At 42.4% G+C, this 17,720-nt stretch overlaps 1 protein-coding gene across 1 annotated transcript in view; it reads right to left on the minus strand.

Moving 5' to 3' along the window:
* Nucleotides 1-2,179: 2,179 nt before the first annotated feature.
* The window catches only part of SELENBP1 (selenium binding protein 1), a 32,966-nt gene continuing 17,425 nt past the window's right edge, over nt 2,180-17,720 (minus strand). Inside the window, exons 2-12 of the mRNA XM_063440055.1 lie at nt 8,276-8,329; nt 7,791-7,903; nt 7,332-7,517; nt 5,796-5,916; nt 5,450-5,632; nt 5,185-5,366; nt 4,824-4,902; nt 4,535-4,656; nt 2,906-2,998; nt 2,651-2,769; nt 2,180-2,452 (exon numbers count right to left, since the gene is read on the minus strand). Of these exons, the coding sequence (XP_063296125.1) occupies nt 2,275-2,452; nt 2,651-2,769; nt 2,906-2,998; nt 4,535-4,656; nt 4,824-4,902; nt 5,185-5,366; nt 5,450-5,632; nt 5,796-5,916; nt 7,332-7,517; nt 7,791-7,903; nt 8,276-8,329 (1,430 nt within the window). The 3' untranslated portion in view covers nt 2,180-2,274. The remainder of the gene's footprint in view (nt 2,453-2,650; nt 2,770-2,905; nt 2,999-4,534; nt 4,657-4,823; nt 4,903-5,184; nt 5,367-5,449; nt 5,633-5,795; nt 5,917-7,331; nt 7,518-7,790; nt 7,904-8,275; nt 8,330-17,720) is intronic.

A 17,720-nucleotide genomic window follows, 5' to 3' on the forward strand; every position in this document is an offset into this window, starting at 1 on the left:
CACTGAAACATTTGGGGACACTAGGGACACAGAGACATGGGGACACTGGGAGACTATGGGACACTGGGAGACTAGGCGACTCTGGGAGACAGACACTTGGGGACATAGACATGGGGACACTGGGACATATAGGGACACTGGGACACATGGGGACACTAGACACACTGAGAGACATGGGACACAGACACAAGCGACACTAGATGGGGAACATGGGGACACTGGGAGAAATGGGGACATAGAGTCTCCGTGTCCCACTGTCTCTATGTCTCACAGCATCCCCATGTGTCCCAGTGTCCCCTAGTGTCTCAGTGTCCCGATGTTTTCCAGTGTCCCCAAGTGTCTCAGTGTTTCCAGGTCTCCCAGTGTCTGTGTCCCCATGTGTCCTAGTGTCTCAGTGTCCCCTAGTGTCTGTGTCCTCATTTGTCCCCTAGTGTCTCAGTGTCCCCTAGTGTCTCAGTGTCACCATGTGTCCCTGCTACCTTTCCCCCCATCCCTCTCTTACCTGAGCTGTAGAACTGCTGTCTGGACTCTGTGCTGTGTTGCTGCTCCCCCACGGATCAGTAAGTAGTGGAGAGAGGCAGGGATATGCTGTAACTTCCTACCCCTGCCTCTCTCCACACACAGTGACCCCTACTGGCCGATGCTGGTATTGCAGAGTAATCTCCATTTATTCTGAGAAAAATACCTGCATTTGTATTGCCCGTATTACTGCAATTACAGGCAGCCTCAAATACCAGGCAGGTGGCAAACCAGTAAAATACCAGTCAGGTTGCAAACCTCAGAGTAGTGTGTGTAAAAAAAAAAAAAATATATATATATATATTTTTTTTAAATGGGCCTATTCCATGGGCCTGGGCCTGGAGCTGCAGCTCCATCAGCCCCTATGTTAATCCGGCCCTGCCCATAAGGAAGATGGAGAGAGTCAGGTAGGTATATCTCCGTTAGCTTCTTTCCATATAAAAAGCAAAGTTTCAGCTCAAGAAGGCTCTTTTTTTCTTGACACAAGACAAGCTACATAAAGAAACGACAGATATATCCTAATATATTTATAGCGTGTGTATATATATATATATATATATATTTGTGCTCGGAATTTAATACGTAATGGATAGTATCTGTAAGGGCAAAGTTGGTTGTGGTGTGCCGAAACCAACGTACGAGTGGGCCTGTAAATAAAAGAGGGCAAAAGAGAAGTTTGAGAAAATACACACTTTATTGCCTTTTTACATAACCAAGTTCCTGAAAGTATAATATGTTTGTGACAGGGGAATCACCCGATGGAATGTTCGTATACTGTATCACATTTATAATGCCAATGAATGTACATATCCGCACTGATACTATGCAAAGATTTAACTACTGCTCTATGTGATATCGATATCAAGACGTTCATTTAAAAAAGTTGAGCCATAACTTTGCTTTTTACAGTTAAATAAACCTGCCTTGGACTCTACACATTTGTCAGGTCCTTGATCTTAGAGAGTGGTCTACTCTGGGATGGAGGTACTATGTTGGTCTGTGCTGCATGTGTCATCTTAAACCTCTATTAATTCTCCAGCTGTCCATAATACATGTCCCTAATATCAGAGACATGGGCTGATCACTCACTTATTTCCCTTGTAATATACTCTATTTACCAGCGCTTCTATACACAAACGTTAACCAAAGGCCCTCTTGTCACAATTTGTGCCCTATATTGGGAGAGTCATAGAAACATAGAATATGACGGCAGATAAGACCCATTTTTGAAATACTTGTATTAGTCCCTGGCCTTATCTTATAGCTAGGATAGCCTTATGCCTATCCCATGCATGCTTAAACTCCTTTACTGTGTTAACCTCTACCACCTCAGCTGGAAGGCTATTCCATGCATCCACTACCCTCTCAGTAAAGTAATACTTCCTGAAATTATTCAAAATGTTTCCCCTTCATCCTAACCTTATATTATAAAGAATATTAACAACAAACAACAAAGACAAAATACAAAGTCCTTACTCTTCCCCGAGAATAGAACTGAACAATAAGCAATATTCTACAAATAAAGCAGGATATAAACTTGCTGAAGATTAAACATTCTCTCACCGCACCACGAGAGTCACTTTAATGAGAACATTAAATATATTGGTGCAATCATGCACCATAGAGACTTGTGTTTATGGTTAAGACAACAAGCACAGAGCAGTTTTCATATGCTTTTTATTGTAGGGTTACACGTGATTGTAAAAGAAGGATTGGAGGCACAGAGCAGCTCACGGGGACCTTGGCACAGAGTCTTTATTTGTCTGTTTCCACAACCCATATGTCGGAGCTGGAGTCTCCTCCGGGGTAACGGATTTCGTGGGCCAGAACAGGTCCATCTGGTTCCTTTCCAAAATCCACCAGGTAGTTTGGATTCAGTTTTAGTCCACCATGTTTAGTGTCTACGTCAATTTGCAACATGACAGCCCCTGTCCTGAAACAAATACACAGTGTGAGAGAGGTATAGGGAAAAGAAAGAGATGCAAGGAAGAGGGTGGGGTGGACACACAGGCGACACAGGCACAGATAACATACAGGAAGGTGATATGGATGGCAGGCGTCGGGCATTAATACGTAAAAACAACAGACATGCATAGACAGTACAGGATATCACAGACAACCAGCCTCTTACTTCACCATGTCCGGATAGAACTGTTTGTCCCAGGCACTGTAAAGCGAAGTGGACACATAGAGCCTTTTCCCGTCTAGACTGAGCTGTATCATCTGCGGGCCCCCAGGTACTTGCCTTCCCTGAATTAAACCCAGGAGGAAAAAAATAATAATGATCAATGAAGGTTTTCAATGGAAGAACAACGAGTACAAGGCTGATCAAATCGGAAAACAGCACTTGCAGATAAAAAGCGTTAGGGGGCACAGAAGAATTCACCTTTACTATCACAGGCTCAGGTGGTGATTTAAGCTCTGAGTCCTCCAGTATCTTCACTGGTCCTCCTTTCAGCACGCTGCCCCCTAAAAATATCTGCAATGTAGTTAGAGAGAGGTTAACAAAAAACATGGGAGATTTACTATTAGAGCTTCACAGTGCAGAATCTTTATTGACCTAAAGTTCCAAACTTGTTGGGAAAATCTATTACCGGTAATATGCATATTACTGGGCAAACATCTGGCATTTTTCTCCTCAAACATACATACAGAGTTTCATTGAGACCTGGCTTTTAGTCCAATGAATGACATGCAGGAACCTGTTTTGTGCTCTAATGGAAGCTTTGAGACAACCTGGGCTGTGCTCTACTGAAAACTCTGGGAGAACCTGCCCTGAGCCTAATGAAAGTACTGGGAGAATTTGGCCTGTGTCCTAATGAAAGTCCTGGGAGAATTTGCCCGGAGCCTAATGAAAGTCCTGGGAGAATTTGGCATGTGCCCTGTGGAAAGCACAAGAAATACAGCAACCCCAGAAGATTGTTTCAACCTTGTTAGGCATCTTCAGTGAGGTATAGCCGATATCTCTCTAGGCAAGGGGTCCACGTCTGGATTACCCATTACACTTAGGGAGAGCAAGAAAAACATAATACATTTTGACGCAGGCCTTCCACATGTAATTTTGGTCACACCAAAAGGCACGAGTGAACCACTTGCATCTGCTACGCGCCATACATCCTTCAAGTCAGACGCTGCTCACTTGAACCTGCATCTATCTATAACACAGAGACGCTCGGCGTCATTTCCAAGACGATACTCCTGCGTTATTCCTGCGACATCGTTCATGCGTCTTTCGGTGTCGCAGATCTAATGCAAATCACTCACAATACACTTAAGGCTATATTAGCTTCCACTTGATACCTGACCTTTGCCCTGTCGTCTTTTCCCTTGCGGTGATCCCCAAGTTTGTTAATTTGCATATTAGATTCCTGGTTAACTGATCTAGGCTCATCACGCCGATTCCGCTTTCTGTATCCCTAACCTTGATTATCTTCTGTAATACTCCTCTGTAATACTTGACCCCGGCTTGTTCCTTGAATTTGCCTTGGTCGCCTTTAAGGACCTGTAATATGGAACTACGTTTTCTATTTTTACTTGTGAGGTATGACCAAATTCTGTGTGTTGGATTATATCCCATCCTGACAATGTTACAATGAATGCCTAGTGGCCTATGCTTCAGTTAACAAATTGGGTGAACCCAGAAAATGCCACAATTAATGTGTTGTGTAAAATCCACTTATACTAAAATGAATCCATTGAGTGAAATCAGATTGTGTTCCAATGTTGCGCGTCTTCTGCAGAACCATGCACCCGGTTATATTTATATTACACCTTAGTAACCTTAAAGTTGTATCAGTAGTTATTGTAGTACTGGTAAATTACACACCACAAGTCAGCATTATGGGTGCACGAGGGAGATTACTGGACCCCAAGTAAAGTGAAAAATATAGTTCAGTCACTTCAAGCAAGCCACAGAGACTACCAGATACTACGAGGACTTCCACATTTCATCTGATTTTAGTAATGCACCTAACATTTTGAAGGACTTTTCTCTATGAACCAACTTTGAGCTCACCTGTCCCACCAGTTTGGGTTTGCGGGTGTCAGTGATGTCATACTGTCTGATGTCTCCATGAAGCCAGTTACTGAAGTACAGGAATTTATCATCCAGTGAGAGTAAGATGTCAGTGATAAGCCCTTTGAAAGTAAAAAGGAGAATAGGATAATTAAGCATAGAGGCAGAGTGGGATCCCCCAAAACTGCATCTAGTATCAGCTGGAGGTATAGAGAGCTGCAGTGATTACCCCTATGGTGGTGCTTAGTTACAGATAATCATGACTGATAATTATTGTCCTTCCACTTACCTGGCATGTCAGGCAGTGCCCAACCTGCAACCTTCTTACTTGGCACCTGGATCACTTTTTCAGTTGCCCATTTTCCATCCTGAAGTAATGAAATCCAAGAAAGGATCTGTTAGACATCAACCAGGCAGGGGTAGACACTGGGTCCCTTGCTTAAGTGAATTACGCCACATTGTGTACGATGTTCCTTCACTCAATAGGCGACCAGACCAAAGATCAGTTATCCGGTCAGCAAGTCTCAGAGCAGTTATTGGTCGATTCCCCATGCTCCTCTCTATCACTTTGTCCAATATTATACTTTAATACTAGACAACAACAGAGAAGATTTGACTCACTATATCCCAATCACCCATTGTCAGCTCACCTCAGTCTTGTAGAAACGAAATACAGAGCTGCTTAGGGCACAACCAACAAATCCTTGATCAGCGCGGGGATTGTGTAAGAAGCGTATCTCCAATGGGATCAGTCCCTCCTGACCCAAATCTAGTGTCTGAATGCGAGTGTGTTTGGTCCAATCCCATACGTGAAGTTTACTCCCATAATGACCTGCCAAAAGGTGAAAGTTAGCGCAATTTGATAAATTTACATTTAATAAATCCAAGTCTCCAGTTAATCCTTCCGACTCTTACCAGCAATCACATCTTCTATCTTGAAACCATCACGAATTGTATTCGGAGACGCCCACTCAGTGCTAATCATGACGTTGTGATAGGGCTGGTACCAAAAATCATAGCCAAAAGGTGCAGCATGTCCATCCACCTCCCAGTTGCCTTTCACTTCAAATGTCTTCCCATCCAGTATCACAAATCCTCCTGACACAGAATAGGAGACCTGGTTAGCATTATGGGGAGACCGAGCTGAGTCAGAATACCTGACCAGTGCTGCCATTAAAGTATAATGTGCGTAGTGCCACGTTAAGGGACCTTACAGGTACAGTTACAAGAGTCTATAAATATATAAACAGGGTGGTAGCACCTTTTCCATTTCCGCAGGCATCTCCCAATGAACTGATCATGATTTCCCCACAGCCCAGACAGTGAGAGGTGTGCAGATTGGCCAGGCCAGTTTTTTTAAGCACATCCTCTGGTTCTACCACCTGTAGACGACAGAGATTGCAATATTAGGCCATGAATGTGACCTTTCAAATTCCAGTATAATCTGTTCCATCTCATCCCCAGGTTATAAAAACATCTATAAAGCGGTGTCATTTCATCTAAGTTCAACGTACCTGGCTACATCACTCTCCCACAATTTCATGCTTCTGTTCCCCATTCAAATTCAAAATGACCCCCAACACTTCACCCAGCTAGACATGCACTTACCTCTATTGTCCACCTGACACTATTACACTCACCTCCACCTTGTCACGGTGTAATACCCCCACACGCAGAGTTTACGATAGCAAGGGACAAGACTAGGATATAACGTATACCGGGCCTTAGAATGGCCGGACTAAACATCAGACAGAGATAAAGCGTAGTTAGAGACGAGCCAAGGTCAGGGTAATGGAGAGATAACGAAAACAAGAACTAGCCAGAGTCAGGTACATGATAATCAAAGATATAGGCAAACAAGGCAGGAAAGATAAATTCAGTCAGGAGCAAAGCCAATGTCAATACCAGAATAAACACAGTAGATCAAGGATTGCACTAAAGGGTACTGAAACAGAAACCACGGTTTAAATAGCCTTTTCTTAACATTTGATTGGCAAACCTCATGCCTACGCCCCCAAAATGTGCGTGTGTGGGGGTGCCGGAATAACATGGGCCAATGGGATCCTGAACCGACTGCCCCTTTAAGAGTGCGCTTGTGACGCGAGCCGCGATTCTAATGCGAGGCGGGCTGCATGACTGCTCACTGCGGTAAGTGCACATGGCCCGCTCAGAAGAAGACATCTAGCTGGCCCCAGATAAGGTAAGTACCGCCACACACCTTGTCTTCACTGTAGGCTTTCCAGAAAATAAGTCTCTCCAACTGCCTTGATTTTTATCAAACATGTTTGCTCTCTATTTTATTGTGTTGTAGCTGCTACTTGATTTACTGTATACTCATTGTAATAGAATACTCATGCATGCATTTATAGTTTAACTACTGCATGTTCTCCATACAACCTATTGTCTTAACGCACAATATGCCTCTAGACTGCAAGCTCACGGGTCGTCCTCCATTGCACTTTGTTGGAGTTGCCACAGGTGTTAGATTTGCAGCTTGTATCACTATGCTTAATTATATATTCCTTTCTCTGTCAACCTACCTATGTCATTTATGCCTAATTCGATAACAGTGCTATATTTGAACTGTGAAATAAAGCAAAAAGAGAAATTTCTATGTCAGGCTACAAATATAACTTCAAATAGTATGTTTGTCTTTACATGGAGATACGGTGAATAATCCACTTCTGATATGTTGCAAAGTAGTATATTGATATCTCACGGGATTCTTTTTACAGGATACTTCCTTTAATAAATCATCACACAGACCCTACAACGGGGTTTTGTGACCAGTACTCACCTTGTGAATACGAGGAGCCCGTGGCTCTGTGCCCACATCTATCACATAGACTCGGGATGAAATGAGGCAAGGCAGGATCAGTTTGTCCCTGGTTTTGGTAGGATCCCCAAAGCAGCTGCTGCAGGTGTTCCAGCCAGAGTGGTGGATCTCATCATTCAGATAGGGCATCGGCAGACGGTGAATGACCTGGAACATTGTTCAAAGATTCAGGTGGACAAAGTATTTATCAAGGAAAGTAATTTTACACATGGTAACGTTAAGCTTCACAACCTTTCTACTTGTTTTAGTTTTAGCCCTTGCTGCTCAGAATGTCTTCTCACACATCTTCAACTAGCCTTTAGCTTATCTGAAACTAGACACTAATTTAATGAGCCTCTCTGTTTGCTTGTAGGGTCTGAGGATACTACCCCAAGACATATTTCTGGATGATAGTACCTCACGGTGGGGTTCTAGTTTTACCTGGGAATATGTTGCTGAATCTGGATCCACATCGACGGTAGCCAAGTAATCAGGTTTCTTAATGCCAGTGGAACGATAGATGCATGGCAGATAAACTATCTTCTCTCTGGGACCTGTAGAAACAATACAAGAGATAAACTTAACCTTAATTCACAGTATCTATTTAAAAACACAAGCCAGGGCAATCCTACGCACGGTGTGTTCCTGGGACGTGGCAGTTAGCAACCTGTAAATGTATACAAAAAATACAAAACACTATAGCACACAATTGTTACAGAAAAGGCAACTCAACATATAACAATTGTCAATGACTGTAACCTGCAGACAACCACTCCGATACCAGGCATCAGTCTACAGGGAGTACCGTTTTATTCTAATGATGTACCAGACTGGAAGGACATAGACTAACAGCACATCAGCAACACGTATTATCCTGATTACCCAGCATGCCTTGCAACACTCCACATGGCACATTAGCAGCATACCTTTCATGGCATCCAGGGGTGTCTTGTACCCAGGTCCGCATGACTTACAGCTGGCTGGAAAGAGGGAAATGAGAGTAGAGTCAGTCAGTTAGCTGTAGTGGTGCCCCTGAGATCCCAGATTCAGGTCTCAAAACAGTGAAAGAAATGAGAGTACATACAAAATCCTTAATAATCCATGAAAACTTTTAGAGGGGCATAGTGACAGCACAAGCGGGTCACTATGACACAGGTCTTCCTGACACACCATAAGACAGCCAGCAAGTTCTCTGAGCCCTTGCTGAATCTATAAAAAATGCATGGATTTATTGTACCTGGAAAGCTTTGCCTATTGTCATGTACAGACAGAATGCTGCTCTATGCATTTCCTATATACACATTGACACCAGGCCTGTCTTACAGACAGTAATAGACAAAAATCAGAGTAGTATTCATGCCCAGCCTAAGAAATCTTAACATGTGCATTTTCTTTATATAGAGAGGAGTGTAGTCATACTAGAACACATTGGTCAGCCTTTGAGATAAGACGGTGGTTCTCTATAAACACAAGAATATCCATATAACACGTTGGCCAGTCTTAGAGATAATTAGGTGGGCAAAGGTTTCCTTATATACACACACACACACAAGAATATCTGTATAACATTGCCCGGTGATATAATAAGCTGGACTGTAGCTTTTCTAATCACACCACAGCGTGAGGACACCTCGGGATTACATAACAGGATAATGAAATGTATGTGTAATAGTGTAATAACTGAAACATTTAATCTTGTAATTGCACAGCTTGCATCCTCAGGCAGTGTGCTCTGCAATTAATTAAACGGTGCATGTAGAAAGCCTAAACATGGTTCATCGGCAGCAAGTACTTACTGGTACATAAAGTGCTCCATCACAGCCTCACGCTCTGCAATTAGTTGCAGGATCAGTGCAGAGCACCTGGGTAATACCATGCTCTGCAGTGAATTACTAGAATGCACAGAGGATCTGATACATCCTGTGCTGTGTAAACAGTTATTGGGTCTGTATGGAGCAACTGAATTTATATTGTGATTTTCAATTAATTACCGATTTGATGCTATGAATTACTGGGTCAGTAAAGAGCATACAAATGAATACTGTGTTCCGCAATTAACTACTGAGCCAGTGCAGAGCATGTATGCACATACTGTGCTATGCATGAGATCAGTATGCACACAATTATCAGGACAGTGAGAAGCATCTAAGCAAGGGCTTGACAGAACCCAGGGGATTTGTCAGCCCATAGCTAAGGTCGCCGTCCGAGGGATCATTGAAGCCAGCTGCCGTGTGGTGTATTGGAGCCGTCCAGCGCACGAGGGAGCAGTAACCTTTCCCAGTTCCTCTCTGCTCCCTCGCGAGCTGTTTAGTGGTGCTGGTAGCCGGAATATGATGTCACTCCGACTAGGGATCGACCTATTATCGGTCTGGCCGATATTATCAGTCTGGTCGATATTATCGGCCGATATTCGGTATTTTCGGCAATATTGGTATCAGCCAATAAAGATGCCGATATTTCCAATAATACATACCAGGTCCGCCGGGCCCATTACAAGCCCGGTGGTCCTGGGGGCCCGCAGCAAGCGCTTACTTACCTTCCCTTCAGCTTCCCTGTGTAAGTCTTGCGAGTCCTGCACCCGTCAGAGCGTTGCCACGGGTTACCATGGCAACGCTCCGCATGTCACACTGGGCGCAAGATTTACACAGGGAAGCTGAAGGGAAGGTAAGTAAGCACTTGCTGTGGGTCCCCTCTGTACTTTCCATGCCACTGGACCACCAGGGAATGCTATATCCCCCCTCCCTGGCCAAGTAAGAAGCAGTGTGTTTGTGTAGTGTGTGTGTGTATAGTGAATGCAGTGTATATGTAATGCAGTGTGTGTATATAAAGCAGTGTGTTTGTGTAGTGTGTATTAAATGCAGTGTGTTTGTGTAGTGTGTTTATATAATGCACACTACACAAACACACTGCATTATATACACACACTGCATTCACTATACACAGTCACTACATAAACACACACACTTTGCATTTAGTATATACACACACTACACAAACACACTGCATTCTCTTTACGCACACTACACACACACTTCATTCACTTTACGCACACCCTGCATTCACTTTAAACACACCACATTCACTATACACACACTACACATTCATTATGTATATACTACACAAACACACACTGCATCCACTACACAAACACACACAGCTCCCCTGTCTAAACACACTGCATTCACAACACGTGGCATGTATATTTTAAGCATTTACCTTTAGAAATAGTTAATTTTTTCAAAATGGTAAATGTGCAGAATATCGTCAAGTTATCGGCTATCGGCCTTAAAGTTCACAGATTATCGGTATCGGCTCTAAAAAAAATCCATATCGGTCGATCCCTAACTCCGACCACTACAGTGCGCGCCAGGGAGCAGAGAGGAACTGCAGGAAGATAAGATAGTAGCCCCACATGGCCCTCCCAAAGGTAGGGAGCGGAGTGGATTTAAATAAAAATGTGATTGTTAGTGTGAGAGAAAATGTGTGTGTGTCTGTGTGAGTGAATGTGTGTCTGTCAGTCTGTTTCTATCAGTGTGTGTATGTATATGTGTCTCTGTGCCTGTTTAAGTACCTGCCCCCTACGATCGCATTAGAAATGTGTTTTTACTCATCTTCTTTCCCTGCGCCGTGCCCGTTTCGCCGCAGCTGGTCCTGCTTCCATCGCTGAGATCATCAATCTTTATGATCTCTGCTAAGCGAATGCTTTCCCATAAGAAAGCTTTGGGAGGATATTGCTCATGCACAGCAAAACGCACACTGTAGAGCACTGACCCAGGACTCTCTAGTGGTCATCTGTCACTAGAGGTGTTATTAGGCAGCAGTGAAAAGCCTTTAGGGACAGGCTACGGACACCAGAAAAACTACATTAAGCTGTAGTGGTTCTTCTGACTATAGTGTCCCTTTAAGAATTGCATTTTTCTTGTTGAAAAGTAAACTTTGTTAGTTTAAAAAAAAAACTGGCTCCTAACTTTTTTAGCTGGATTCCAAACAAATTTGTCAAGCCCTGATCTAAGCTAACCCGTACTCCCATGGCTTGCTGGGCCTGTATTGAAGCTTGGCTCCAGGCATGATATCCCTGTAGCAATGTCCGTATGCAAACAGAAAGAAAAACAAGTAGCAGACATTACTGGTTCGTATCCTCGATACACATAACATTAACAGACAGGCACATGTCAAATGGGAGTTATTTAAAAGCAATCATGACCCTAATCAACAAAGGATTGACACAGTAGACAGCTCACACTGGTCACAGACGTGCTATTATGGCCGGTAGTTTGTAACTTTTTATCTCAGCACAGTACATCCTGCTTAGTGTATTAGCATCGACTGCTTGTTTTTAGAATCCACAAAGCAAACAGAGATCACATGATTTGTTAGTTGGCAAATATTCCATAAAGTTACAACAAGAAGCATTTGGATACATAAACAAAGCATTCCTTTAATTCTTCTGAAAGGAGCCAAATGGACAACATGCCGGTATACATCCTGCCACAGTTTTGCATAATAATAGGATATGAAATACTGCAACGTCACATGTAATAACACTCATTACAGTAACATGTTTAGGATGGTCGGATTTCGACACAGTGCTGGCAGATATCCATGGTATAGCAGGGAGGGCTGGGTAGAGAAGGGAGCTGCCAGCCTTGGGCAGCTGAAGGAAGGTAGACAAAAGACGTACACATTGGGCCCCTGCACCTTCTTACACAAAACAACAGATTACAGCTGGGCTAAGACTGATTAGGGCTGCTGCAGGACAAGCGCCAGGCAGGGTGCGTACCTCAGTGAGATAGGCACAGGATACTTTAAAAAGGAGTTTTTGACTAAACGGTGAATTGAAAATCTAATTATACAACTTCAAGACAAAGTACCTAAACTGGAGAAAATGTCCAATTAGTTTTTATTGTTCTATGTAGCTAGTTAGGCCTGAATTTTGCAAGCATGGTTTCAATGCACAACAATTAAAAGGAGCGCTATAGGGTCAGGAACACAAACATGGATTCCTGACACTATAGTGTTTAAACCACTATCTAGCCCCCCTGACCATTCCTTGCCTTCCTAAATATAGTAAAATCTTACTTGTATTCAAGTCTGCAGCTGCTGGCTCTGTCCCTGATCTGCCTGCTTGGCTGACATCATCAGAAGTGATTCTCTGAGCAAATCAGAATGCTTTTCTATAGGATTGGCTAAGACTGTCAAGGAGACAGATCAGGGGCAGAGCCAGCACAAGTCAAACCAATCCAGGCCAATCAGCATCTCCTCATAGAGATGCATGGAATCAATGCATTTCTAAGAGGAAAGTTCAGTGTCTGCATGGAGAGGGTGGAGACAAAGAATGTCAGTCACAATGTGCAGCAATGCATCAGGAAGCACCTCTAGCAGGAATCTAACGAGTGGCCAGAGGAGGTATACCTAGGCTGTAATGTAAACACTGTAAAAAAAGATTTGCAAAAAAAATTTTTTTTCTCAAAACGGTAAATGTACAGAATATCGGTAAGCTATCGGCTATTGACCTGAAAGTTCACAGATTATCAGTATCGGCTCTAAAAAAAAAATCAATATTGGTCGATTTACCTAGCCTGAAGGGAATGATTCTACTCATCAGAGCAAATACAATAAGCTGTACTTGTTCAGGTGACTATAGTGTCCCTTAATGTTTAAGGATTTATTAATTTGCAACCTCAGCCCTACAACACAGTAAGAGTACCCCCCCATACCAGAACAAGGCTGAGTTAAGAAAGATTACCAGGGGGGCGGGGCCTGACCGCCGGCGGGATCAGACGTGCTCTGTCTGAGCTCCCGCTTCAGGGCCTGAAGAATCGGAGCCAACTAGGAGCTAAAGGCAACCACAGGTCCATACTGGTGCCCACCGGGACCCCCAACTGATGGGGCACACGGGGATACCTCTCATGACCCTAACTGGCGCCCAATGTAACCCGACGAGGCCCGAAGCTCGCTGGAGCTTGAGCCGGGCAGAGACGGCCGCTCTCCCGGGTCTCCGGCCGGCGTCTTGCCTTCCCCCCCCTCTGGACCGGGGGGTTATCCCGGTCCCTGTGGGCCGCTACGGATATACCAACAGGGCCTAAACAACCACCCCATCGAAGAGAGCTTGCAGAGCAGGGGTCCTCAAGATGGCCGCCGCACGTTAACCATGTGCGCGACCAGCGAGCGCAAACAAGCGGTACACAGGAGAGATTACCTAACTTTGACCGACCATCATGACAACCTGCCCAGGAGCATTACCGCCTGTCAATAACGTGCGGACACTTTTTAAAACAATAATGCCGACTTACTAGAGAACGAGGCAGGGAGCAACCCCGGATGTGTGTCCCTCGGGCGATACCGCCGAGGTGTAGACACGGACGGACGGCGCAACCCGAGCAACAACCTTGATGGCACAGTCCTTAAGCCGGCTCTCCCTCACCAGCGACACTCACGTGCATCAGGGATTTGGGCTACCTATCGATTCCAGACATCAAGACGGCTTTCAGCGACTGCAGCAACAGGCTTGGAAAAAGTGACTGCTTGACTCAGGCCCGCCCGGCGCGGTCTGGGAGAGGTGTCAATGAGGGGAAGGAGCGGATGGTGAAGTGCGTGTTTGACATGTACTATGCTTTAACAACAAGCCCCAGGGCGACTACACTTGCTTTGGATAACCTACTATGATTTCCTTTTAGATATTCACTGCTTTTTCTTTTTGTGTTTTGTTTCCTATCGAGCTCACTGACTAAGCTGAAGTGACTAAACAAAATGTACTTGCTATGTATATGCCTCCATAGTGTATCCAGGCGGTTACCCGTTTGACTAGCAAACACTAAACATGTGACCATGTACCTCTTAACTCACATTTTGCAGACTAGCACACTAGCGTTCAGAAAACACACTCTCTACACGCATCTCACACACCCAGCGAACATAGTTCACGAGAGTAACAACTGCTAGCAGCTACACACATCACGCAAGCGAATTGGTAACCTTCACAATGTTGATATCTTATTAGTATTGCAATATTTCATTCTCTGTCTCTCATCACACATTGTGCTATACATTTCTACCATCAACAAGGAGTAGAACAAATAGCAAGGATGATAGCTAGCATATACCACTAAGCGCAATCTGCCTTGCAAGTTTACCCACTAATTAATCTATTATAACCACATACTCCACAGTGACATGCTATATTTGTTCATCCTGATTACTTACTTAAAAATGTGCAATGTTTTAAATGCCATAATGATGTTTTCTTATGTATACAGTCCAGTTTGCTCCAGCTATTGTGGCACGGCAAACATGCTTGTTAATCATATGCACAAACAAAATAAAGAATTAAAAAACAAAACAAAAAAAAAAAAAGAAAGATTACCAGAACAAGGCTGAGTTAAGAAAGATTTCCTGCTCAGTGAGACCCTCAGGGATGAAATTGGTATTTATTTGGATTGTGTGTGAACTGTGTATGCCAAACAACGTTTTAATTACTGCACTAATTAAAGAGGTTTGTGATTACAATGTTTCTGTAAACATGTACTATTTACATAGTTATATAAAGTTACATAGTTACATAGCTGAAAAGAGACTTGCGTCCATCAAGTTCAGCCTTCCTCACATTTGTTTTTTTTTTTGCTGTTGATCCAAAAGAAGGCAAAAAAACCCAGTTCGAAGCACAATTTTGCAACAAGCTAGTAAAAAAATTCCTTCTTGACCCCAGAATGGCAGTCAGATTTATCCTTGGATCAAGCAGTTATTGCCCTACATTGAAAGATTATATCCTTGAATATTCTGTTTTTGCAAGTATGCATCTAGTAGCTGTTTAAACATCTGTATGGACTCTGATAAAACCACTTCTTCAGGCAGAGAATTCCACATCCTGATTGTTCTTACAGTAAAAAAAACCTTTCCTTTGCCTTAGACGAAATCTTCTTTCTTCTAGTCTAAACGCATGGCCTCGTGTCCTATGTAAAGTCCGGTTTGTGAATAGATTTCCACACAACAGTTTCTATTGGCCCTGAATATATTTGTATAATGTTATCATATCCCCTCTCAGGCGACGTTTTTCTAAACTAAATAAGTTTAAATTTGTTAACCTTTCTTCATAGCTGATATGTTCCATTCCTTTTTTTATTACTCTTTAAAAAAAAAAAAAAAAAAACCAGTTTGCACTTTAGACAAGTTCAGTATACTTTCTGGAGGTACGTGAATGGCTTTGAGCACATTAGTTTGTTGAAATGCTTTAAGTGAGAAGAGTGCGTGCTCTTTTTTTTCCTTTAATAAAAAAAGCAAATTTCAAGAGAAATTGGCATTTTTCTAAAGTAACCTTTTTACACTCACCGACTGTCAATCAGACAACATGTCCTGTTTTGGTTTGCTCAGTGGAGCTAAACTCAAGAGGCAGAAATTGCTCAGATCATCTGTGATGCAAATACTTCTCATTGAACTGCATTGAGAAATCTGTGATTGGACAGCAACATAAAGTCTGGGCGGGGTTAGAAGGGGAGGGCTTGCAAAGGCTGCAGAGAAGAGATCTGCAGCTTTTGCAAGCTGTTTAAGACATACCCCAAATAAAAAAGCATAAATAAATGCAGGCATGTTTTTACTGGGGGTATATCTTCTTACTATTTATTTTTTTATTTGGTCAGTGAAGTGTCCCTTTATTTGCAGCCAGTTACAGTGTATGTATGCTTGCACATTTTGGTTATGTCCAGATATAGAAATAAGCACATTCAACTAAAGTTAAGTAAAGTTAGTTTATGCTTATTTTGCAGCATTGCAATTGTACAGGGCCTTCAGAATGAAGTGATATTTGTTTCGGAAAACCAGTCGACATGGCACGCACGGTGTTACCACTTAACACAAACATTTCAAGGTAGGGAGCAGGATAGCCTCATATCAGACTTTGAAGTGTGAATATTAGCCCTTACTTTTTGAGAGTCATAATCGGTCACATAGTGTTGTGTATCAGTAAGCTAAATGCTGTCACAAACAGGAAGCGTGGCTACATCTTCGATTATATATAAGGTAGCCCAACATAATCACCATTTAAAGGAGCAGTATGGAAAACATAGCAGATTCAATAGGAATTATCTATGAAGACTAATTCTTGTCCAAAGTTCAAAAAGTGGATAAATCAAAAGAAACTATCTTCTGAACTATCATCAATTCATAATTTATTATCTGCTTAACAAACAATAACTATATGGATATGTATTGACAACGTTACACAAAACAAATCTGTAATTATGAAATTCATGACCTATAAAAGCCACGCGATTGGGTTATTACTTATGCAATGGTTTGCGCAACCAGAGGGGGTGATGCATAGGGACGCGATATTGAGAGATTTAATGTCTCCAGCAATATTATTTATTACCATTTACTAACAATTCCTCGGGACTGTGAAGAATGCAGCTGGCTACGATTCAGATATAAACAAATATTTTACACGTATCATATAACTGCTGAAACAGGGATAAGAGAGGAAATTATATTATGGGAATCAGCTGGCAGATAGTGATCTATAACTACATGGAAAGACAATAAATATACTTATAAAGTAGAGATACAGAGGTATTTACTAAAATGGGAATCATGGAGAACTGACCAAGAAATGTTTGCAAATGAAGTAGGAAAACGTTTCTTATCGGCTTTTTTGATCTAAAATAGCCAAAATGTGACTATTAAAAAAAAAGAAAAAAGAAAAAAAAGAAAAAGGTCCGTGTAGTTTTATAAAGATGGAACTGACTTGTGAAATTCTCTCTCTTTGTTATTTATTAAACCAAAAATTGAGGAAAACTACAACAAGAGTTGCACATTTTATTCCAAAACATTGGTTACAGATTTCTTTCCTGTTTAGTTATTCTGGCTTAAAATTGCCAATTTCCTCACCATTCCCAGTTTTGTCCTGCACCTAGCACTCACGTTGAAGCCACTGCCCTTCATAATAAATATACAGATGGCACAATGGTCTTTTATAGGGGTTTTCCAAACTGTTAATGTAATTGGGGAACACAAAGCAGCAGTAACAGTAAGCAAACTGTGGCTGAATAGTCTATGGCTGCAGTATGCATTTAAAACAACTCCATGCAGACAGTGAGATTTAAATGCCGGGCGTCATTTGAACAACGCTGAGATCGCATGGCATTACAGCACAGCTCCTACTGTTTAAAGGCTCAACAATGGCTAGGGGCCTCAAGTTCCAAACAAAGCAATTACCAGCAACAGGTTTTTAAACTCACATTTTTTAGGTCTACATTTGAAAACATTGGATGGATAAATGCAGGATATCGGTAAATATTTTTACATTTAATAAGACATTACCTGATTATTTACTTTTAAGTTCTGGTATATGTTTAAGTGGTAAGCTATATAAAACTAACA

This window comes from Pelobates fuscus, chromosome 13 (assembly GCF_036172605.1).
Source record: "Pelobates fuscus isolate aPelFus1 chromosome 13, aPelFus1.pri, whole genome shotgun sequence".
In the NCBI taxonomy this organism is placed as follows: domain Eukaryota; kingdom Metazoa; phylum Chordata; class Amphibia; order Anura; family Pelobatidae; genus Pelobates; species Pelobates fuscus.